The 25,189-nt window shown below is 39.4% G+C and overlaps 1 protein-coding gene and 1 long non-coding RNA gene across 4 annotated transcripts; one reads left to right on the forward strand and one right to left on the reverse strand.

Moving 5' to 3' along the window:
* On the reverse strand, nt 1–17,568 carry c15h3orf52 (chromosome 15 C3orf52 homolog). 3 transcript variants are annotated; one of them, XM_088639644.1, is made up of 10 exons: nt 16,377–17,568; nt 12,416–12,511; nt 12,179–12,277; nt 11,847–11,973; nt 10,412–10,554; nt 7,400–7,470; nt 6,295–6,476; nt 4,534–4,605; nt 3,539–3,568; nt 1–2,003 (listed from the first exon to the last, which is right to left on the reverse strand). In XM_088639644.1, the coding sequence occupies exons 1-9, from the start codon at nt 16,449–16,451 to the stop codon at nt 3,540–3,542; spliced, it is 894 nt and encodes a 297-aa protein (XP_088495770.1). In that variant the 5' UTR covers nt 16,452–17,568; the 3' UTR covers nt 1–2,003; nt 3,539. The 3 variants fall into 3 exon arrangements, with proteins under 3 accessions (XP_088495770.1, XP_088495771.1, XP_088495773.1); XM_088639645.1 differs by having other exon boundaries at nt 4,521–4,605; nt 16,377–17,564; XM_088639647.1 differs by lacking the exon at nt 4,534–4,605 and having other exon boundaries at nt 16,377–17,558.
* LOC148658449 (uncharacterized) lies at nt 16,719–23,290 on the forward strand. The gene is made up of 2 exons (XR_015940073.1): nt 16,719–16,852; nt 20,747–23,290. It is a non-coding gene; the product is annotated as an uncharacterized LOC148658449 (long non-coding RNA).
* Nucleotides 23,291–25,189: the final 1,899 nt, after the last annotated feature.

The following is a 25,189-nucleotide window of genomic DNA, read 5'->3' on the forward strand; positions in this document are numbered from 1 at the left end:
TTTTGTCAATATCCAAATTTGCTTTTATTTTGTACAAACATATCCATCAACAGATTGGTAAATTTCTTTGGAGGCACAATACAGCATATATGTATGTAATATGACAACATAGCACAATTTGTACATTTTAACACCTGAACAGAAGTTATCTCAGCCTTTACTAAAGCACTTCATAGGTTTATACTGTCTCACACTCTCACAAACAATCTGAAGGACACTACAAAAGTAGTTTGTTTTTCAAGTAATGCATACATTAACACCATTTAGCAAATGCACTGAACTGTGGGTTGATTGCTTTGGTGAGCTAACTTAGCCAAATGACTGAGGAAGAATTGAGCACTAGCCAGGTTCCAATGGAGTGACACTGCCTTCTATAACACTCAGTTCCCAAGAGCCCTGTTACATTCACAGACATCATCTCAACTATGCATTGACGTTGTTACAATCTTTTTTTTAAATATGAAATCAGAAGGAATACAAGCAGGACTGACACAGTTTCACTAATGGTTCTGTAGGTTCACAGGTGCCCAGCATAATTAAGCTAAATAAGAACCTACTTAGGTGTGGCAGAGTTTGGCTGTTTGTACAATTGTAAAACTTGTCACAACTACCTATTGACACTGTCCAGATAACATTCAGTTGTCTCTATCCCAGATAGAAAAATGTGTATTGGTATTGAAGGAACCTATGCCTTGTTATGAGTTAACAACGAAGAATTTAATAATTGTTTTATTGTTTTGCACATTCCTGTGAGCCAAGGTCTCTCAAATGGAGATATAATTCATGTATCCTACGCTCAGGTTTAGCAACATGAAGGAAACAGGGGTCTTGGATTATTGCTGTGCTATTACTGATCCAACTGACTCTTTGATCTTGTTTATGCCTCATAAGGCAACAAACTGTTACTGAGCAAATCATAAAAATGTATGTTTTTGTATGGAACTTTTGTTCATCTTCAAGAATAAAAGCCTCCTGTTCTGTTTGAAAAAGCAAGTGCGAGACCAGCTTAACCTGTTAACTTAGTCTGTCCTCCTTTCTTTATTGCAATAAAGAAATCACAATTTGATTAATCAGAACCATGTTTGATCTTCTTTTCGAAGTCTAACAGTATGTTTTCAATTAAGGTACACGTGGAACATTATGCAATGGACTGTTACAAAATTCTGTATACCTTTAGTCATACCCCACCTAGTGGACATTTTTAACTTTCCAGTTAGATCACACCCACTCTTCACTTTATACAAACAAAAAAATAAAAATCTATGTATGACAATTTGATCAACCAGAAACAGAAATTTATTGATTTAAGGTATAATCTACTTTTTAATACTTGGTATGTACAAAACTATGCATACTAAAATTAAAAAATGTTCACATGTCAAGTAATTCCGTTAATGAATATAGTAGAAATCCGTTTAGAAAGTAGAAAATATTTTATAAACAACTTTCTCAATGTATTTTACGTATTGTTTAACAATCAGCTTATACCTAGAGCTTTGTTAAGCAATGATGTGTTGAGGTACTAGAAATGTACTTCTTCTGTCTGGGAACAACCTCTTTTAGAGTTTAAACTGACCTGAGATTCCATCTTCCTGTTTATAAGTCCAGACAGACTATACAATAGTGCACAGTTGAATGAAATACAAACCACTCCACTTCTCTCAGCACCTTTTCTCCTTTGATTAATGGTGCAGTTTCTGTTCTCGATTTATTTCTTCTGTCTCATAAGCCATCTGAAGGCTTCAGACGGCATTGTGAAGGTTTTGTGCTGAATGGGAAGAACAATCTTAACTTTTACCAGTCTCGCAGCAATGGATCAGTTTAGACTTTGAAGATGCCCCAGGTGGCACTGATTCCTGTAGACACCAGTGTTGAAGAACTGTAGTGAAACACTTCTCTTCCTAGCACCCTGGCTTTAGATTAAAGAGCACCACTTAGAAGGAAATCTTCACAGCTCCACAATCCGCACAGTTTAAATTGTGAAACCAGCTGCAAGATTTAATCTAATGAGAAAAAAAACAGAAGATACAGTACATACAGATTAATAAAGTTCCTGCTACTCATAAACAAGCCTTGAATAACAAGGTGTTGTAAATGCAAACTCAGTATTATGTTTTTTGGCAGCAAAAATATACAGGAAAACCTATCCTGGAGACGAGGCTCAATCTTCTCTTCCTGATCTATAGACTAAGCACATGGGCAACATTATATAAGTGCGTATGTAATCTTACACAGTTCTACTCTGTGTAAGAGTAATACTCTGTGTACTCTACTGCATAATTTTCATTCTTTTCCTACAGTTTAACTTGATTATTGCAAGGTTCTGTTGCAGTTTCCATATGGTCTACGCTTTGCTTTACTACACTAGACCATAGTATGACAGGAACACTGTGACTCATCTTAGTTCAATCTTTTGTAGTCATCAAACTTCCAGTTTTTATTTTTAAATTAAACAACAGGAAACACAAAACAGTATGTTACCCACTTATCTCCAATAATTATTCTTTAGAACAATTTAGAAGCAGTTCCATCACCCAGGGCAGTAAAGCACAGTCAGGGAAACCTCACTAAAACTGGACTGAAACTTAAAACTCTAGGAAAAAATGGTACAATCTGGGTAAAAGTACACACATAACATGGTAAATCTAGGTACACTGTCATAAGGGTTTGGTATAAAGAATGGGAGAGTGAGGTTTTCCATGTTGCTACTAAAATAAAATGACATTTTACATGACAATATTTTAAATGACAAGACAAGCAACAAAATGATCCAATAATTGAAAAAAACATTCTGCTGCTAGTGAAAATATTTCAGATATGACAATTCACCTAAATGATATTCTCCCAGCACACAACATTAAATAGACAGCTACTTCATGACTAATTAGAAATACTGTTGCAATAATGTCCTTTGACATATTATGCTTGGATCAACATTTCATCTGTAGAGTATTTGTATTCCTTTTCTTTTCCTGGATTCTGCTTTCCAAATGGATGTTTGTACACAGATTGTTTTGTGGTATTTACTGTAACTTCTTCTTCATTACATAAGTTGTGAAATGCAATTTGTTTACATTTACAGTAACGTAAAAAAATCTAAAGCTAATGACCTATAAAGCTAATGACTAGCCTTCTGGCATCTTCTCAGAGATTACTGCTTAAGTATACTGGCCTTTACTTGTCTGTCACATTTCTTATGCCTAAGTCCAGTAGTGCCCAAGTGCAGTCCTGGAGATCCACAGTGCATGAGGTTTTTGCAATGTTTTAAATTGGCTGCCACTGAAGGTGTGAGAAGAGCCATTAACCTGCTCCAATTTAGCAAATGATTTGTTCAACTGGGGCATTAACAGCTGAGTTGGAATGAAAATCTGGACTGTGGAGCTCCAGCACTGAACCAGGGAACCCCTACCTTAGTCCTGATTTCATTCTGAATTTTTACCCCGGGTTCCATTTAAGAAATAAAAGAACGAGTGCACCCTACAATATAAGAATAGAATGCACTCAGGTATAAATGCACAAAGACACAGAGCAGACATACCTCACTTCATGTTTTGATACCCTTTGGCAACTGTAAAAAAAAAAAGGAATTGTCATCCAAGTAGCCCTTTCTGTTTTTAATTTTACATTTTTATTCTTTCTCCAAGTACAGTGGTATGTTTTTTTCTAAAATGGACAATACGATTTGCAGTAGAGGATACATTTATTAGAACACCCCATTGTCTCTTTAGGTTGGGTTTGCTACGCAAAAGACACCAATTTGATTTTCCTATACTCATGATCTTAAACATGTAAGAACTGATGCATTATTTTATATGTGAAGCTCCATTGGAGTAAAGCAACACCTTATGTATTCCACTCAAGGATACCTTGACCCTGCCCAGGATAAGAGGCTTTTTGATAATGGATGGAAAACAAACTTTTTCAACCAGTTTATCTGGAGCTTCTTCTCTTTTGTGCTTGCCTACACTTCTGTTTAATTCCTAATATATTAGGAATTACAATTATGTAACTAGCAGAATGATGAACAAATTCACATACAACTAACAAAAGTAAATAAGCAATGATGGTCTCATTTATGGTGTTTCTAAGGCTGTGTTTAAAATCTAGAGGACAAAAATGTGTTAATGTCTACCAGCGTAATAAATAACTTTACGACCCAAGGCACAAAATGGCACCATGGTATACAGTAGCTGTTTTGGAGCTCACTGATTGTATTTTGAGAATAATTTTGAGTTCTTTCATCTTCAAAAGCAAAATATATTAGTAGCTGGAGTACCACTTCAAGTAGTAAATAGAAAGTATGTGATTCATTTGTCCATTAATATACATACTTAAAAAGCATACATTAAATCACTGGTTTTGTACAGAATAGAATATAAAGACACAATATTGCCTACTCAGTAAAACTCATGAGGTGTCACCAGAGAGAAAGAATGAACTTTCTGCAATAAATAACTAACCAGTCTGCAGAGCAGCATAAAAAAACACACACACTTGGAGAAAAAAAGATGCTGTCTCACCCAGGTCACTGACCTTCGGAGTTTCCCGGATTGTTGTTTTGAAGGGACAAAACAGAGCCTGTCCTGGGAAAACAAACCTCTGATGCTGCAGCCCGGGAGAGAAAACCCATTGTAACCAAAGTGGAATATTTGCAGATTTACTGTAACTGCCGTATTAAACATACAGCTACATACAGTACTGTTAGCAAAGAAACTGAGCCTTTATCTGAATATTAAGCCAGCCAGGGAAGAACGATAGGTGGGATGAGAGACACAGAGGTGGAAAGAAAAAGGTTTCTTTAATCAACATCCTTCAGAATTCATTCATCCATTTTCTAACTGTTTCTTCCAATTCAAGTTCACAGGGGAGCCGGAGCCTATTCCAGCAAGCAATGGGCACATGGTAGGTTGCAAAGGAACAAGTAATAGGTTTATTCCATGCTGAAAAGAGAAGAGAGAAAACACAACATTTCAGCTATAAAGCCTTCTTCAGGTGTGAGGAGGCTTCACAGCCAAAACGTTGTGTTTTCTCTCTTCTCTTTTCAGCATGGAATAAACCTAGTCTTGCTCCGTTGCAGACTATGCATGCTGACGCAGCTACCCACCTGAACTACATGGCAGGTTACACCCAGCTTGGGGCCCTAGTCCATCGCAAGGCAGACAGACAAAATCACAGACGCACACACCAGGGCAAGTTAACCAACCAGTATGGAGCAAACATGGGGAGTACTACAGACTCTACACAGATAGCACACCAGGTCTGGAATTGAACCTAGGGCCTCAGTACAGCTGCTGGGAAGGAATGCTAACCACTGCGCCACTATACTGCCCACTTCTGACTTCAGTTCACCCTTACATTCTTCAGTCATCTCATGTGTCTATGTACTGTAGTTACAGAAGTGACGTCACACCCCTCTGAGTAAAGCTTTGCTGTAGCAGAGAACCTGGTCTTTGGCAGAGGTATCTGCTGTCCAGGGGGTCATGCTGTGTGCGCAGGGACTGAATCCTGGCAGGCTAAACTGAACTCGTCATTACAATTAGTAACTATAACCTATTCTGCACACTCATTAGTAAGGTGACTACAGTATAGTTTTATTTTAAGTAATACTGTAGTCTGCAATCAGTTACATAATAATAATTATTGTAATGCGTAGTGTAATGTGACAACAAGTTACTAATTAATTTCTGAAAGGTGTACTTTTTGATTCAGAAGGATGACAACAACGAAATATAAAGAACAATTGAAAGGTTTCAGAATGCCTGCATCTGCTGGACTCTTTGACATTAATGCTTCACCAACACAATACCTTGCTGAGCATGTTTGTCATCTTCTCACACTCTGGAGTGAAAGATTAATACAGTAAATCTGTTTCAACAGGTAATAATAATAATAATAATAATAATAATAATAATAATAATAATCGTAATGTCCATATATGCAATGTAAAAACAGCAGCAGGAAATGGAGCACAAAGGGCTGCAGACAGTTAATTACATTTTAGCAGGTGGGTGTTGGCTGTTTCCAGTAGAAAGGAGTCTGTCATGCCTTCAGCCTAAGCACATCTTTTCAATTCACAATGCAGCAGCATCCGGATAGTGTCCAATGGCGCAGATTTCAGATTTCAAGAAAGAAAATGACCCCAGAAATGCTCATTTCTGATGCTGATAATCAAATAACTGGACTTAATTTGTGATTTAAGTTTATGTTTTTTTATGTACTTATGCTCAATAAAAGAGAATATCAGGTGTTCTAATAAATTGGTTGATACTGTACATACAAACCAGGCCTCCTTACCTTTTAGAGTTAGAGATAACGGGTCAATCTTTAAGCGTTCTTCCACTTCCGGTTCTTGATCATACACATACTGTCGGAAAATGTTGAGTACCACCTCCTCACTCAGTGTGTATCGAACAAGCTGGCTGTGCTCTTGGGGGACCATGAATCTCAGCCAGTAAGATGTAGAGACACTGTTATTACTAAAAAATGGAATTGAGAAAAAAAAAACATACAAATGGCCTTGATAAAGTTCTGATTTATAACAGCCTTACCAAAGTCCTCTCAGGAACATCTCCTACTAGGTCTCACTTTGGTATCAGCATCAGTATTTTAAGAACCAGGACTTATATTCTACTGCTCAACAATGTAAAAAGTTTTTTTTTTAACTTTTGAGGTCACAATTTTCTTGTTTAATTTCTTTCTCATTTTGCCATAAAGCCCTGCAGTGAAAGGACTGCAGAGAAATGTGGCCTGATGAATGACAAAAAATGTGCAAGTTTATATTTTTTGCAGCAAAAAGTCATTATTCACACTTGATGCCAAGCCTTTTCTGTGACCGAGAGCAGACTTAATATGTGCAACATTAAGAACTGTCCTCTATTTCTTCGTGAAACCTCTTTGAGTTACCAGAACACTTCTGTCTACTGTCCCCAAAGCAGGACAAACTGCTCCTTGAGTGTGCCTTAAAAATAACGGGGATGCTAAGAGCTGATCTGAAATCTCTCTGACGTGACTTTAGCTCCAAAACAGATTGGCCATGATCTTTAAAACTGGGGCTCAAAGACTTGTCTTGGGGATCCCATCCTCAAGACATTGCTTTGAACCGACATTATTAGCTAAAATAAATGAATAGTAATGTATATTAATAGTAATAATAATGTGAGATCTACAGAAGCATTGCGATGTAGTGCATTCTCAAAACACGAAGAATTTCTGCTAAATGTGGGGGAAAGTTTGCTGAGAGATGAAGCTGATTTTCCTGTCCTGGGCAAATATGTAGGCATATTATCTCAGTGACTTGGTAACTGCCTGTGAGGACAAACTTACTGCATCATCTTTCACAGAACAGTGTACAGTATACTGTATGTTGATATTTTTTTCTGCACTTTAACACTTCTCTTACCTAAAGTTGTGAATGGTAACATTAGAAAAGTATCGCCCCAGAGCTGGAGAAGAGCTGTATAATCCTGAAAGCTGTAAAACACAAAATAATTGAATCATAAATAATTAAAAAATTATAATTTGCCAGATTTTGTTCCCCATTGTGCTGCCATGTTGTTTTCATATCCTGGCCCTGGAGAGCTGGTGAGTCTAATGTCTGTCATTCTGATTCTTAAAGAACTAAAGCAACTAATTGGCTTATCTGAAACAATTAACCTACATCTCACAGATGTTCAGATGCAGATAGACACAGAAATCCTCCAGTACTAGAGATGGACATCCCTATACTACACCAATAGCCTTACATAATACAAAATAGCATAGTAATTACATAGGGTTAAGAAAACACAGAAAAGTCAAGGTAAAAACTGACAAGTTCTTATTCACACAAAAACCACAGTACTGTCACTATAAATCTGTACAACTTAAACCACAGCTATCTAACAGCCCACATACAGTAAAGACATTCTGGTGAACATTCCAACATAATCTAGTGATACCTCAAAAACACAGAAACACTACTTTTTGGCCCCTGTAGGTTTTATTTCCAATACTGTAAATTACTCTGCATGTCCCAGGGCTGCTCACAATTATCCACTACAGCTGTGCTGCCCACTGATAGACAACAATAAAATGTCTATCAATATAATGACTAGTCCCCGACTTACAATGTTTCCCAGTATAATTTAGACCCCACAATGATTTATAACATGGTTATACAGTGCCTTGCGAAAGTATGCGGCCCCCTTGAACTTTTCAACCTTTTGCCACATTTCAGGCTTCAAACATAAAGATATAAATTTTTTATTTTATGTGAAGAATCACCAACAAGTGGGACACAATTGTGAAGTGGAACGAAATCTATTGGATTTTTGAAACTTTTTTAACTAATAAAAAAATGAAAAGTGGGGCGTGCAAAATTATTCGGCCCCTTTACTTTCAGTGCAGCAAACTCACTCCAGAAGTTCAGCGAGGATCTCTGAATGATCCAATGTTGTCCTAAATGACTGATGGTGATAAATAGAATCCACCTGTGTGTAATCAAGTCTCTGAATAAATGCACCTGCTCTGTGATAGTCTCAAGGTTCTGTTGAAAGCGCAGAGAGCATCATGAAGACCAAGGAACACACCAGGCAGGTCCGTAATACTGTTGTGGAGAAGTTTAAAGCCGGATTTGGATACAAAAAGATTTCCCAAGCTTCAAACATCCCAAGGAGCACTGTGCAAGCGATCATCTTGAAATGGAAGGAGTATCAGACCACTGCAAATCTACCAAGACCTGGCCGTCCCTCTAAACTTTCAGCTCAGACAAGGAGAAGACTGATCAGAGATGCAGCCAAGAGGCCCATGATCACTCTGGATGAACTGCAGAGAACTACAGCTGAGGTGGGAGAGTCTGTCCATAGGACAACAATCAGTCTTACACTGCACAAATCTGGCCTTTATGGAAGAGTGGCAAGAAGAAAGCCATTTCTCAAAGATATCCATAAAAAGTCTCGTCTAAAGTTTGCCACAAGCCACCTGGGAGACACCCCAAACATGTGGAAGAAGGTGCTCTGGTCAGATGAAACCAAAATCGAACTTTTTGGCCACAATGCAAAACGATATGTTTGGCGTAAAAGCAACACAGCTCATCACCCTCAACACACCATCCCCACTGTCAAACATGGTGGTGGCAGCATCATGGTTTGGGCCTGCTTTTCTTCAGCAGGGACAGGGAAGATGGTTAAAATTGAGGGGAAGATGGATGCAGCCAAATACAGGACCATTCTGAATGAAAACCTGTTGGAGTCTGCAAAAGACCTGAAACTGGTACGGAGATTTATCTTCCAACAAGACAATGATCCCAAACATACAGCAAAATCTACAAAGGAATGGTTCACAAATAAACGTATCCAGGTGTTTGAATGGCCAAGTCAAAGTCCAGACCTGAATCCAATCGAGAATCTGTGGAAAGAGCTGAAAACTGCTGTTCACAAACGCTCTCCATCCAACCTCACTGAGCTCGAGCTGTTTTGCAAGGAAGAATGGGCAAGAATTTCAGTCTCTCGATGTGCAAAACTGATAGAGACATACCCCAAGCGACTTGCAGCTGTAATCGCAGCAAAAGGTGGCTCTACAAAGTATTAACGCAAGGGGGCCGAATAATTTTGCACGCCCCACTTTTCATTTTTTTATTAGTTAAAAAAGTTTCAAAAATCCAATAGATTTCGTTCCACTTCACAATTGTGTCCCACTTGTTGGTGATTCTTCACATAAAATAAAAAATTTATATCTTTATGTTTGAAGCCTGAAATGTGGCAAAAGGTTGAAAAGTTCAAGGGGGCCGAATACTTTCGCAAGGCACTGTACATTTCTTATTTTCAGTCCTAGTATATACCCCTTTCTTCTATTTTTGTGCTGTTATTTGATTAGGCTAATTGATCTAGAGGATTACTCAGACTCTTCAGAGTTTGAATGGGTTTATTCATTCAGGTGTGTGGAATTGTAAGTCTCCAGACAGCTGCCGAACACAGTGTTTAATAGCATTGTTCCCATCTTATTAACTGATCAGCTATTTAGGTGTATTGTGACAGAACTTAGGCAGAAGCAGATGTAATAAGATGTACAGTAATAACATAAATTAAAGCAGAAATAATGTGCAAAATAAACTGATGCTGCTCAGAAAGTATTAGGTCACTGTATAATCACTGTATCCTCCCAGACTCAAATCTCACTGCAGTGCACTAAGTAATGATGCCTAATTCACTGCACTACACATATCTACTGTATATACCACTACCCTATCTGTCATTAAAGGATAGAGGGACACAAAGGAGAATTTAGGAATCTGGAATACTGGCTCTTATACTGGTATATAAGAGGTTTCCTGACATCTGACATCAAAACAAAGTGTTTTCTCATTTTACTTTTCAGTGTAGAAGTACCCTCTGCTAGTAATGTTTTGACCTTTAAGGAAATGCATCTATCTTACTTTTTCTTCAAGGACTCTTGATAATGCCTGATGCTGCTCAGAATCTGCAAAAGTGTTGTTGACCAGTCTAAGAGTCCCATTATAACACAGAGGCACCACAAATGACTCCAGGTTGAATTTTTCATCTTCATCCTCATAGACAACTACAAGACAGGAGTCACAATAAGGTTATAATAATAATAATAATAATAATTGCTTACACTTATATACCGCTTTTCTGGACACTCAACTCAAAGTGCTTTACAGGTAATGGGGACTCCCCTCCACCAATGTGCAGCATCCACCTGGATGATGCAACAGCAGCAATAGTGCACCACAACGCTCACCACACATCAGCTATCAGTGGGGAGGAGAGCAGAGTGATGAAGCCAGTTCAGAGATGGGGATTATTAGGAGGCCATGATTGGTAAGGGCCATAGATTGGGAAATTTGGCCAGGACGCCGGGGTTACACCCCTACTCTTTTCGAGAAACATCCTGGGATTTTTAATGACCACAGAGAGTCAGGACCTCGGTTATACGTCTCATCCAAAGGATGGCGTCTGTTTACAGTATAGTGTCCCCATCACTATACTGGGGCATTAGGACCCACATGGACCACAGGGTGAGCACCCCCTGCTGGCCCCACTAACACCTCTTCCAGCAGCAACCTTAGTTTTTCCCAGGAGGTCTCCCATCCAGGTACTGACCAGGCTCACACCTGCTTAGCTTCAGTGGGTTGCCAGTTGTGAGTTGCAGGGTGAGGAGGGAAACAATTTCTGACAGTGCTACAATCAAAATTGTGTTGTTTCTTACATGAGATAGGAGATTTTGAAACATGTTTTAAAGAAGGACAAAATTTCTGAATTTCACAATCTTGATACTTAAGAGCGAGAATCTGGAATGAAAACATTAGTTCTGGAGAATTCTTTTTCCATTGAAATATTGTTGTGGAAATTTAGAAAGCCAAAAAAATTGTAACTCAAAGTTTGTAGTGGAAAAAAGGCCTAAACTGACATCTCAGTAGTCATAATCTGTTTCAAATTACCATGGCATTGCACAAATACTTTCGAAGTCTGCTAGTTTAATAAACACTGACTTTTTGTTTCACTTTTTTTCCCCAAACCCATCTTCATTTGTATTTTAAAATCTGGAACCAGAAACTGTCTAATCTGAGAACAGAAGCAAAACCTATCCTGCACTAGTTTTCATTCCACACAAGGAAGCACAAAGGCCTGTGCTTTTAAATGATTCACCAGAGTGAAATAATCACTTACTTAAATATTTGCTGCCCAATATCTTGGGAGATTTGCCCAACAAGGCTGTTGCATTCTAGTCATTCTTAAATGCAAAGCAGCCAGTTCACTTCTTAAGTTGTTCCAGAGACACCATAAAGGTGCTCACTAAACACCATGCAGTGCACAGAGCCCATTTCAATATACTGTATGTGGCAGTACCTGAATAAAGCACAAGGCTTAGTGCAAAAGTAGTAGCTAGTACTATGAAAACCAGCAAAATGACCATCCACAGTTTGCACTTCCAGAAGACAGGTTTATCCAGCAGCTGGCGCCATGACCTTCTTTTCTGTTGAGAGAATATACAGTAGCAGTGTTAAAACATATCTGCATTGGCTCCACGCAACAAGGCTTTCACACCACTATCTTCTTTATGCACTGAAACATTTGGGTCAAACTCCTATAAATGAATGAGAAGGATAGTTCCCCAGAGTGAAAAATCCATTCCACACGCTGGACATACCATGATTTTTAAACAGGGATAACATGATTACCTGCTCATTTTGTAGGCTACCATCCTCTGAAGTAATAGTTTCTATAGCTTCAATTCCGGTAGTCTCTGAAGAAAACTGGTCCCCATTTCTTGCGCCACCCTAAAAATACACAGTCTATTATCACTATTGAGCAGAAAACGTAAAGCTTTGAGCAATAAATCTTCCCCGAGAAATGTAAAGGGCACTGTCTCCTGAAACACACATTTTGAAGCACAGTAAAGTGGAAGACTAGGTTACCTGTTCGATCTGGCTGATCCCATCCTGGACCAAAGGACTGATTTCTGTGGCGTCATCGGATTCAGTGTTTCCTTGCGTCCCATTTCCTGACGTCGCCTGGAAAGAAGTAAACCTGTGTTTTAAAGAGTCCTCTTCCTTTTGCCAAGTGAGAAATACAGTTCCATGTGATGGCTAAGCATTGCTGCTCCACACTGCTGGAGCTCTGGGTTCAATTCCTGGCATGTGATCTGCATGGAGTTTGTCTGTTGTCCACATGTGTGCGTGGGTTTTCTTCTGGTGCTCTGGTTTCCTCCTAAAGGCTCACGCCATGTTCTCTAACAGAAGTGCTGTCGTTCCAATAGGAAGATATGAGAGGCTGATGAGGAGCCTCCAAACCTTTCTGAAGGAGAGGAAGAACCTTTTCCTGGACTTTTAATGACGAAAAAATGAAGGCCAGCCCTCATGAAATCCATTCTTGTAATTCTGTAATTTTAATAAGGTTAAACTAAGCACTTTAAACTAAATTACTACTTTGAATTATTTAAAATATTATGTAATACTTTTCTTGTTATGTTTAGAGTGATATGCCCTGGTATTGTCTAGTGTAGCAATGCATGATGAAAGGATAGGAAAGTAAACTGATTGCACTGTAAATCAGAGATGAGACCATGGTTTATGTGTGAAATTGCAAACAAGCTCAGCATGTTCACCTTTCAACAAAAAAGCTAGCTAATGTGTCTGCATTGTCAAATTACAGCCAATTCAAGATAATTGTCTTTTCCTATTACTCTCTACATCACCTGCATTCCCTTGCATCTCCTCACACCCTGTCTCTTTCTGCTCTTATCCTACTGGTTGCCTGGCTGTTCAGTCTCCTGCCAGTTTCTGCTCACTCTGTCAACACTGGGGATGAACCACACCTACACACTCCTGACTACAGCACCCTTGTCCACCTTCCAGTGCTTCCCTGAGGACCTCCCGCCCACAGTCCCCCTTTACTGTGCATCCTACAGCTCATTCCTGCATTGATGTACTCTCTAATGTGCTATTAGAGCCTCTGGGTCATTCCAATAATGTAACTTAATACTGAACCATTAAGAATTCCTGTGGCTGGAAGGTTGCTGGTTCAAATCCCACAGCTGGCAGAGGAATCCTACTCTGTTGGGCCCCTGAGCAAGGCCTTTAACCCCAGCTGCTCCAGGGGGGCTGTATATATGCCTGACCCTGCGCTCTGACCCCAAAGTTCTCTCTCCCTGCCTGTGTGTCTCATGGAGAGCAAGCTGGGGTATGCGAAAAGAAAAATTCCTAATGCAAGAAATTATATATGGCTAATAAAGTGATCTCATCTTACCTGAAAAGGTGACAGGGAAACAACATTATCATGTAGTTCTGTTTTTGTACCAGGAGTTAGCAATATTCCCTTTCAATAAGCTCATCTAAACCAGTGTAATAGTGGTTACTGTGTGACAGGAGGTCTGGTTCTGCCTAATTTATATTGAGCATTAAGAAGCAAGTGATTCTCTTCGGAAAAACCCTTATGAAAGTTTATCAGAGTGCTTTCACACTTTCACTGAGACTTTACTGTACTTTTGCTGTAGCTTACTTCATTTAATGTTCTTACACTGGACCAGTGACTCCTCAGAGACTGAACACCGGGGAACAGTGATAATTTCTTCAATTAAGTCTTTAAGAGCACAGGCTGGATGCAATCTTAAAGACCTTGTGGATTTCTGGATCCTAGAGTAAGGACCTTTGCAATGGGCCATAGGAATAATCTGCAATATTATAATAAAACATTTATAAAAGCATACTAATGTACTGTATTTTAAAAGTCCAGTGTAGTAAAATACAGTGAATATGTTAAAATTATAGGAAGTCACAAAACTATGATAAAACCATGACGTGTCCTCCCCTTTGTAAGTGTATCGGAATAAGTATTCACATGCTACACAAAGCTATTCTTCAAATGGATTAGATAACTTTTTCCACCCTGCCCTGAGGGCTCTGAGGGCTTGTGGTCAAACTTGTTTGCGTGTTGCTAAACTCCCCACAGCAGTGCCGCGGTATGGCAGGGCCAACACTGTGACATGGAACGGAAAGCATAAAAAATCCCCAAACATATCAGGTCCCTCTCCCTTGACCTAAAATCTAACCAGGTGAAAAAGCACTAATGGTAGAAAAACACAGAGACATCTGCAAGCCATGGAACAGCACTGTTTATAAAACACACCAATGTGAAAGTATTGTGACCTTAACTGTTATACAGTACGGTTGCCATAGTTACCTGTTGTAGTAACCGTCTGTTAGTAGTAGTTTATTTTCTAAAGTAAATCCTGGGATACCACAATTATTCCATCCTTTGTCAGTTTTGAGCAGAATAATTATATTCTTAATGCATTTTATTGTGTAAATCATAGAATGTTATACAGTACTAAGGTCTTAACTTCAGTGTCTGTGGTTTTCCATCACGTTGGGCTTCAAATTGCTTAACTGAATTAATCCATACATCCTGGGGCCCTAGGTTTAATTTCTGGGGTGATATTTGTGTGCGTTTTACATGCTCTCCCCGTGTTCACATGGGTTTTCGTCAGGTGCTCCGGTTTCTTCCCATAGTCCAAAGATAATGATAGGTCAACTGGATCTGGGAAAACTGGCCTTGGTGTGAGTATGTCTATGTCGCCATGAAGTGGTGTCCCGTTCATGGTGTATCCTGCCTTGTGCCCATTGCTTGTCGGGTTAGGCTATGGCTCCTGCATGGGCCAGTACTGGATAAAGCGGTTAGAAAATGAATGGATGTTATCACTGTCATTGTTGTACAGTTCAATGAAGGCAACAGCACACTTGGTCAGCGTCAGGAAGTAAACTTGCATGTTTTGATTCCAAGAGATCTGTGACAGCAGTGATTTCCCTAAGGGTCTTTGATGATACCTCCCAAATATAGCTTGATGTCCTTACTTAAGCTTATTTGTTGTACCAATGTTACTGACTTCTATTTTAGTATGTTTACGTTGTTAGATGCTGAGTTGTTTTCAACACATAGCCAAAGGAAAACCGACTGCCCCAGGGGTAGCAAATCACATTTTCCCAGGCTTTGCCGTCCTTCACTTGTCAGGGCATGTAACGCGTCTGAGCCCCAACACGTCTCAAAAACGTCGTGCTTTAAACACTGAATTCAGAAATTCCACGTATGGACCCAGAAACCAGTTTGGTATGAAAATGTGGCTTTGATATTGTAGGCAACCCGTGCATTTCGAAGCGCGTTCAGACGATTTCATTCAGAAGAAAAATATTGGATGTAATCTGAAACGAGCTGTCTTCTGCATTTCATTATGACAAAACATTCCAGTTCAAGATGAAAGCGCACGCAGGCAAGAGCGTCAGACACTCTCATGAGGATGTGCAGGATGCACTTTCAGTGTTCAGTTCCTTTCTTATATACACGTATTTAACACCTTTCAATTAGGGGATTCACTGTGCGGTGAATCTTACAGTGTGTACTAGCAAAGGCTCACAAGATACTATATATCAGAACGCCCAACAACTTATCATTTTAAAAATATATAGACTCTCAACATAAGTTTTCTCTTTTAAGCATGTATTGTTCGTTTTGAAAGCTTTAAGAAGTAAACAGTGTAGCACTTAAAGACACTATAATAATGAAAGAAGATACCTGAGAACAAATATCACAAGTTATAGAGGTTGTGTGTCAATATATTGAATATTCAAACTACCCATAGAAGGTGCTGTTCGTGTGTGGGAGTGTCAATACAACTGTTTTACAACACATATTAAAAGAAATCTAGAAAATCATAAACTCAGATACCTGAACATTTCTTCTTACAGGTCGTATAACCATAACAACTTTATTTGTACCAAAATCCTGTAAAATAGACGTACAACTCCGGTAAGATACCATCTGTGCGAGTTTTTGCAAAATGACAAACAAGCTCCCCCTCTGAAAGAAGAAAAACACGTTGCTTACCCGGTGTTTCAAGTGTAAAGAATCGCTGCTTCCTCTCGGTTCCACTTTGTCCATTTCTATTAATTCGTCGCTCATGTTTCACTTCTGTCTAAAACTTGAGGAATTTCGCCCAGTACCCGGAAGCAAGCGTCAAGGAAAAGAAGAGTTTCTACCACTTAACTCTTCTGTTGCACTCCAAAAAACGATCGATTAGCTTAAACTGTAACTTTAGGATTGGCATTAACAGACCAAGAATCTAGAGTAATGCCTAGATAATGCGACACGTAACACTTCTAGACCATTGATCAATTTACGATCCGGGACCCGTGCTTTGTCTTGCTCCAGGTAAAAGAATTGGACAATCCCAAAAGTCATGCCGTCACTTGTGAACTTCAGCGCACACTTGCAAGGCGTCGCCTGAGATCGGTGCCTGCGAATGACTCAGAATGAACGAGTTAAGGAGCTCAAAAATAAAAAGTGAAACCTTCGCGCGACAGGTACTGTTTTGGTCATCCGAACAATTTCAAAAACGATAACAACATTTTGTCGCTAGACGCTCTTGAACAGTTTTCCGCAGGACAGATCTCCAAATGTAAAAACGTGTTACGTACACCTGTATGGAGCACACGAGATTCCCATTTGGACTTGCTGAACCTTAATACTTTAATAGCTAAAATAAAACCCGAATAATGTTGTTAACAGGTAGCGTGTAAACAAACCGAAAGCTTTACATTATTACACGATGCGTCATTGATCGCGTTACATACATTTGCTTCCTGTTCTCAAGCAGCTGTCCCGAGAGACACCTTATTCTATGACTGATCATTCTTATTACAGCTCTGTGACAGAACCTTTGGCTGGCACGTAATGTTAGTAGTGCCATGTGTCAATGTTTTTTATGCGCTGAGATGAGCAACATCGTCTGTATAATGGCTAGCGAGCAACGTTTTGCCTTTTATCACTAAAGCACAATCAATACAGGGTATCGCGATTTAAAATTACTGCATGATTCATAAATAACGTATGGGTTGCGGATGTACTGTAGTACTAACAGGTTGTGTTAACTAAACTCCACAGGCACTACTAAAGTGGTGGCTTACAGGTACGCACTAAAATAAAGGTGTTAGAAACTTACTGTATCTCTTTATCGAAAGGCCAGTGGAGCAGAAATTTAATTACCGAGTGTATATTAAGAGGGAAAAAACCAACAACCCCCCTGTGCAATTTACAAAGACAGAACCTTTTAACAGTTGAATATACTGTACCAGCGCTTTTTTATGTAAAGTGATGGTATTTTAATTAGATTCCTGTCCTCTGGTTTACGGTGTTTAAACGGCTCCTCTGAAAGAGCCAAACTAGAGCACAGTTGTTTTTCCTCCTCACCGTTCACTGTTTGTCAACAACATAGACTTAGTAACGCAGACTTTACAAAACAATACAAGTTAAGAAAGGCAGTATAGGAATGTGGTTGGCATGATGTTTGGGACCTCACAGTGAAAGGAAAAGAATATCTTGAAACTTCAAACCAATTGTTCCTTTAGTTTCCGTGATTCAGCTGCTCGACTAAAAAATAAGTCAAACGTGGTCATTCCTTGTAATTTTCTAGAGCCAATGAGAAACATTTAGAAGGAATTCAAGTCTTTACCGGTACACTGATTTCAGGGAACAGTTTTTTTCCCAGAACAAATACCAGCAGATAAAGTGTTGTGTAAAAGCAACAACTCTTTGAAATAGTTATTTTTAAGCGGGCATCACAAAACAAACACACCCTTGCTTTTCACATCTGTAGGGTGAGCCAAGTCTTGGCTTGCCTGTGCCCTTTCTTCAGGGTTCCCCTTTTGTTCTTAAAAACTCTTTGAATCAGCTCTGAGCAACTACAGATTCTGGGAAGGGTACAGGAATACTGCCCACAGATCCTCTCCTTCCTGACAGCTGAAGGAAACCCACAAGTATTAAGATCCGTTTTTTGTTGTGGGTTCACCAGTGAAGTTGTGAAAGGAAATAAAACTAAAAAGTAGTTACTGCACTGGCTTTCCTAGTTCTGTATCGTGGAAAACATTTTAACAGTGCAGACTTATTTCTGAATCCACTGATTTGAAAGAGCAGTCTGAGACTCAACCTGTTTAACTTTCCAATGCTACAGGATAGATGGGCTTGTTTTTGTGTGACAATAATTTGCCATTTTACCAATGTTCAGATGGAATGGAATTGGAAAGAGAACTGAAGTCGAAGAGAGTTCACAGGGAAGAGGTGGCATAGCTCTCACAGGTTAGGTGTGGGGAAGAGTTTCGCAAATCTTCCACATGTCACAAGCTGCTGTGTGCTCACCACTTATCACATCGTGACAAACAGAAGAATCTCAGCTTCACAAGTGGTCAGATACCGAGTATCTATTCAAGTAATTAACATGACAGGAGAGACTGAAGATGTTTGTCAGCGAGTGTCAGCATGTGTTGGCTGGAAACAAGTAAAGGTTAATTCCATGCTAAAAAACAAGGAGAAGTACTGTACGTTTTGGCTGTAGAGCCTTCTTCATAGAAGAAGTCACCCACTTTTTTCAGATATCTTTGTATCTTGAGCTGAAGATACTCACCATTATACTGAGTACTAGATAGTACTATCATGCCTTACGTGAAGTTCATTAGTATTCATATACTATATGTACATCTTAGAAAACAGCATCACCTTCATCTACTGTAGATATATGTTACATGGATTAATGTCAGATCATACTCGTCAGCATGTTTGTTTTTCAGATTTACAATCTAGTGTGTAGTGGGATGGGAAAACCAAAGATCAAGGTGGTGATAATCAGTACATATTACAGAAGAACAGAGGATTGGGCATGAAGACAAAAAATGTCAAAAAGACAAAGAAGTGTTATAAAGACAAAAACACTGCGGTCATTGTTGTACTGTTACAAAATGTTAAGGTGTAATTAACAGCTACAGGGCTACAAATCTTGAAAACTGAAATGTGTCTAAACGGACTGCCGAAATAACTTTTTTTTTGTGTTAGCTCTGCTGGTCCGCCATTATTTCCTCTGTGTTATTGTAGAACTACAGTATATGTGCACTTTGGGGCTGGTGCTAGTAACAAAGGTTTAAGGTTTTAACCACATCCAAACTTCACGCGCTTGCTCTGAGCCCTTCTCTTTAATCGGTGTGAAAAGAGCTGCAGCGGTTTCACAGCTCAGCTTCCGCTCTCGTCACCTTGAATGTGAAGGGGTCACAAGGATCACTTTTCAGGCCATAGTAAAAAAGGCAGACAAGCTATATTTATAAATTCTTTTCTAGGCTTAAGACATTGTTTTTTTGGAGAAAAGGAAACAACTGGACAGCAGCCTGAGAGTTGGGGAGGACATCGTATGCTTACAAATTCCGAGTGATATTAAATGTTGCTATGGTCTGAATCAAAGAAGCATTTGATTTGTATTTTCACATAGCTTCACGAGACTTTTGTGTCCTGATCTCACTGTCTAGTTTCAATGAGCCAACAAGACGACCTGAACAGCTCTCTTTCAGTGCCAGCTTATCTTTTGTTTTCTCGGCTCTGGCAGATCATTTTTAGGACTGTCTAGATTAAATCAAGGAACATTTTCTGCCAACTGCACTGATGTTATTAAAAAAAAAGAAAAAAAGTCTTAATGCAATAATTTCAGGATTCCTCCCATCTCATGAGTTCATCAGTTATCGTAATTGTATAATGCCTAATGTATGAACAGAATCTTTTTGAGGAATTTTTACAAACCTGGCTGAAATAAAAACTTTTTATTTTAAGTTTGAACAAAGGCAGACTGGAAAACATACAGTCTGGTACTCTGAGTGCCTGCCAGTGAATTCAAAACTACTGAAAGAATAAGCCTTGAAAGTAATAATTTTGTAGATTTATGTGATTTCTGTGTGTAGGCATTTTTTGTGTGCTTCAGTATAAAACAAACATGCGGTGTGGACAAATCTTGTGTTAACAAAAGAACCAGACAGCCAGACTGAATAAAGCATTCTGTTGTTTCATATATGGAAATCTGATGCAGCACGAATTCAGAAGGCTAAAGGAATGTCGTACTTCCCAGAGCCTTGAATGTCAGCAGGAGGACATAGATAAAGGGAACAAGTCAAGTTTACCAAGCAAAGATAAAATGACTTTGGTCTAGACCTCAGTAACACTATATGAGTCAACAAAAAGGCATGTACTAATCTTCATGATGGACATACCAGCACTTAATACATCCGGTATAGCAAATGTATAAAACATCCAGTACTCTATGTGTTACATTTAGCCAATAATAAATGCTCAATATATATTTTATTAAGTTAATTATGACACATTCATAACATTCATCATTTCTCTAAGTAACAAGCATTAATATGTGTTTTGTTCTCTATACTTAGGAACCGATACCAGAAGGAATTCTGAAGGAAGGGTTGTGTCGAATGTCCCGGTGCTTTTACAGTAAAGGGCAGGAACACTGAACAGGGCACCACAAAGAACAATGAAGAAGCCGGACCCTTTTTTCTAGAAGAAGGAACTCCATTTGAGCAGTAATACTTCAAAAAAAAATCTACAGTAGGATTAACCCTTCCCAGAACATAGGGCTCCTAGCATGGATGACCTCGCTAATCATCTTTGCCAATAAATACTGTGATTTCACCTTACCTAAGCAGCTTAACAAGTATTGCAGAATCCTAGGTGCTGCCCTTATGCACCAAGTCATCATTAACTGGTAGGATATCCACATTTGTTTCAATTTGTAATGTCACAGAAATATGTTTTCTCATTGCCCTCTTCTTTGTTCTCTTTAATTTTTGCTGTTGTCATATTATGGTTAGATTGTATTGCAAACACGCTAAATGTTTCACTGCAAACAGAACTGCAAGGGAAGGTTTAGCGGTGTCTGATACTCCTGTCAACAAACAGCAGGCATTCATGGTAGTTTTATTGATCCAGTCAGTCCAGGTTAGTCAGGATATTCAGCATTCACCCCCATCCAAATGAGGAGCCTGTGTACCAAAGAAGCTTTTGAAGAGATATTTATAGAAAATAATTCCAACTACTTGAATATATATATATAAATATCCATTCTCTGTCTAAATGCCCGTGATTAACAATGTTGACCTGAGACCAGTACTTCTTTAACCTTCATTAATATTGATTGACACAGGATATTCTCTCAATGTCCTATCAGAGGAAGAACAGGCCCAATTTTTTAATACAAATATTACAAATACAAATATTATTTCTGTAACAGAATTACAGATAATACAATATTTAGAAAGAAGTCATTGCACCTTGTTAATAATGCAGACATGCAGTGTCTCATGCTGTATCTCATAAATGTTAGAATTCAGCCAGTGTTGAGGTGTCCCAAGGGCTCAGTTCTGCGACCCCTCAATTCTCGGTCTACAGTCACTGCCAGTGGCTTTTACCCTCTTGGCTCCTCACACCATCTCTCTGCCAGTGATGTCTTTATGTACTAATCTGTACTACCCTCAGCTTCCAATACTTCTTCTTCATCTCCTGGATGTTCTCAAACTACCTTCACCTCAGCTCTCTAAATCCTCCTCCACCTTTTCCATTCATACACACCCCTGTGACCCAACTAACCCTCATAGATTCTTGTCCAGACCTTAGTTCTGCCTTGTCTAGACTCTTAGCTGGCCTCCCTGCTTCTGCCAGCTCATTGAAAACACCGCTGCTTCTTCTTCTTTCTTCCCTGTTTCATTCCCGAAACTCTGCTACTCCACTCCCTTTGCTTTTCTTTGAAGGAATGAAACAATAGATTTCCCTTTAGCACATAATGGTCTACCAGGGAATTGGCACTCAACTGCTCATATTTCCACAATTCTTTCACATGCAATTTGACCTCACAAATACCCCAAATAAAGTGGTAAAACAAGTTTAAGATTTCTGTTTCATTTTCCAGAGAAAACCTGAATCCATGCTTTTTCATATAGAAGTAATAAAGAAAACCACCTCTACACATAGCATCAAACACACAGTGACAACATCAATAGGAGCTGAATTTGGAAAACCGAGGTAGAGGCAGGAACATTACCAGTTTAACGAGACAACATAATCGCTTCCTGGTTCTATATTTTATATTGTTTGCTCTTGACTGGGTTGGAAAATGAGGCTAAGAATTTCTATGGAACTTGAAAGGAGATTATGCTTTAAATAATTAATTATGGTCAAAACGCTGTACACATCACATCTCATTCCACAGCTTTTACTTTTTTCTTTGCCGAAGATGACCTCCAGTGCCATTGGCCTTGTGGGTATTTGGAATGCACTTAATCCATCCATTGTTTATTCACTTTACTCATCACTGGATGTCGGCTGGAGTAGGAGACAGCATAACATTCCCCAGTAGGCTAAACCAACTGACAAATAAAGTCCAATATCAATTTTTGCATTATTTTAATTGTGTACATCTCTTTTCTGAATTTACTTAACATTGTTATGTTTGACTACTAACAGACTACAGTATGTTGTCTCTCCCCCCCGCCACTCTCCCTGTTCAAGAATACAGAGTCTGTTGCTTCTCTAATCTTGCTGTTTTCCGGTGAACTGACCTGCCTTCACAGATTGAGCAGTCCCCGATCACCTCTTTAAGACTCACCTGTTCTGAAAGCTCCCCTGATCATCTCTTTCAACTCAGCTTTCCTCACCCCCTTTCAACCACTACTGTGACTTCCCCTTTGCAATCAAATAACTGAAAACAGCATCAAATAACTAAGGCCACCCAGCAGATCTGCACTCCGTTTACCTGTTGTGCTAGTTTTTTTGCACTACACACTGTTTACCTTGTATATGCATTTTTCTGTATTTTCTGGATTGCGGTTTACTTTGTACTATTAAACCACCCCCCCTCTACGCCTGCTGCAATTACCCTGCTAGTAGATGCTGGCAATTACAATAAATAATAATTGCTTACACTTATATAGCGCTTTTTCTGGACACTCCACTCAAAGGGCTTTACAGGTAATGGGGACTCCCCTCCCCCACCACCAACATCCACCTGGATGATGTGACAGCTGCCATAGTGCGCCAGAACGCTCACCACACATCAGCTATCAGTGGGAAGGAGAGCAGAGTAATGAAGCCAATTCATAGATGGGGATTATTAGGAGGCCATGATTGGCAAGGACCAATGGGAAATTTGGCCAGAACGCCAGGGTTACACCCCTACACTTTTCGAGAAATGCCCTGGAATTTATAATGACCATAGAGAGTCAGGACCTCAGTTTTATGTCTCATCCGAAGGACAGCACCTGTTTACACTATAGTGCCCCCGTCACTATACTGGGGCATTAGGACCCACATGGACCGCAGGGTGAGCACCCCCTGCAGGCCCTACTAACACCTCTTCCAGCAGCAACCTTAGTTTTTCCCAGGAGGTCTCCCATCCAGGTACTGACCAGGCTTACATCTGACAACAGAATCCCAGTTTCAGTGGGTTGCCAGTTGTGAGTTGTAGAGTGAAATGGCTGCTGGCTATCTGGCCTATCTGTTCCTGTATGGTACTATACATGTATTTATGTGGATGTACTGTAAGCTTGTAATTTATTTCCATTTTGGTTATCCACCAATCCTGTAGATTGTGTGTGACAAAGTTGCTCTGGATCTGGGCAAGAAATCTTGTAAGCAAATAAATAGTAATAGGCAGTCAGAGGTACACATTTAGATGCATCTATAACAGGGACCCTGCAAAATGACAACAGCCTATTCAATAACGCTTAATAGTTTATACATAATCAGTATAGTAACTTCAGGCAAATTATGCATTATACAGTATTACAATTATAATTTTTCCCTAAGAAGGAGGAACTGATGCAACTGTTTCAAAATGAGAATACAAACAAACTGCAATCAACCAGCAGCAAGTTACATAATGTGGATTCTAAATAAACAAGATGGACTTTGTGCAATCTGGTAGGCCCTTGCAATGGTTTCAGTTTGACCATTCACCAAATGGTTAACAAAGCATAAAATACTGTGCAGAAAAATACAAGAGAGGCATCAAACCAAGCATTAAGCCATATCCTTGTGAGCCATTAACCTAACAACTTGCAGAGAAGAGGATGCGATTCTGAGACAACGTCATTTTTGTCCAAGGTTCTTCAGCCTGCTAGAAACACTTCTCCTCTGGTGTGCACAGGATGCACTTGGCTTTCACCTCAGCCCTGAGTCGGAGGCTTGTGGGAGTGGACCCCACATGTGGGGACGGTGCTGCCTACAGGATTATTGAAAGGAAGACTTGTGCAGGGTTCGCCATGCCACCTTTTGACCGTATATATGTACACTGCCAATGCAAATCAGTCACAACCTGGTAAGAGCCACTAAAACAACCATAAACCAGATAAGAAAACATGGACTTTATACTATGGTTATGCCTTTATCATTGGAGGGTCTGAGAAAAAGGCATAGTTATAAAACTCAACGATCTGTACTGAAAGATTATAATCCTACATTCTGAGCAATTTCCTGTGAGTGCAGTTTTCCTTCTTTTTGGCATCAATGTTTACTTACAGTAAGTCTGTCATGTCCAGCCCTGGGCCTAGAAATTTGGTGTGTCTGCAGATTTACTTTCCAAATCCCCTCTTTGAGAACTAAACCAGCTGGTTGCTGACTTAACTGGACCAAATTAACAGCTTCTGCTGCCATAAAATGATCTAGAAAACATGCAGAGACACCGACACTCAAGGACCAGGAATGGACACTCCCAGTAGCTCCTTTCAAACTGTGCAATTGGTGCCCTCTTGTGTTCAGAAATAAAAATGAGCGTGAATGTAATATCACAAGACACAGGATAGGCAACAGGACTACACCACCAT

Source organism: Lepisosteus platostomus, chromosome 7 (genome assembly GCF_059453375.1).
Source record: "Lepisosteus platostomus isolate fLepPlt1 chromosome 7, fLepPlt1.hap1, whole genome shotgun sequence".
Lineage (NCBI taxonomy): Eukaryota > Metazoa > Chordata > Actinopteri > Semionotiformes > Lepisosteidae > Lepisosteus > Lepisosteus platostomus.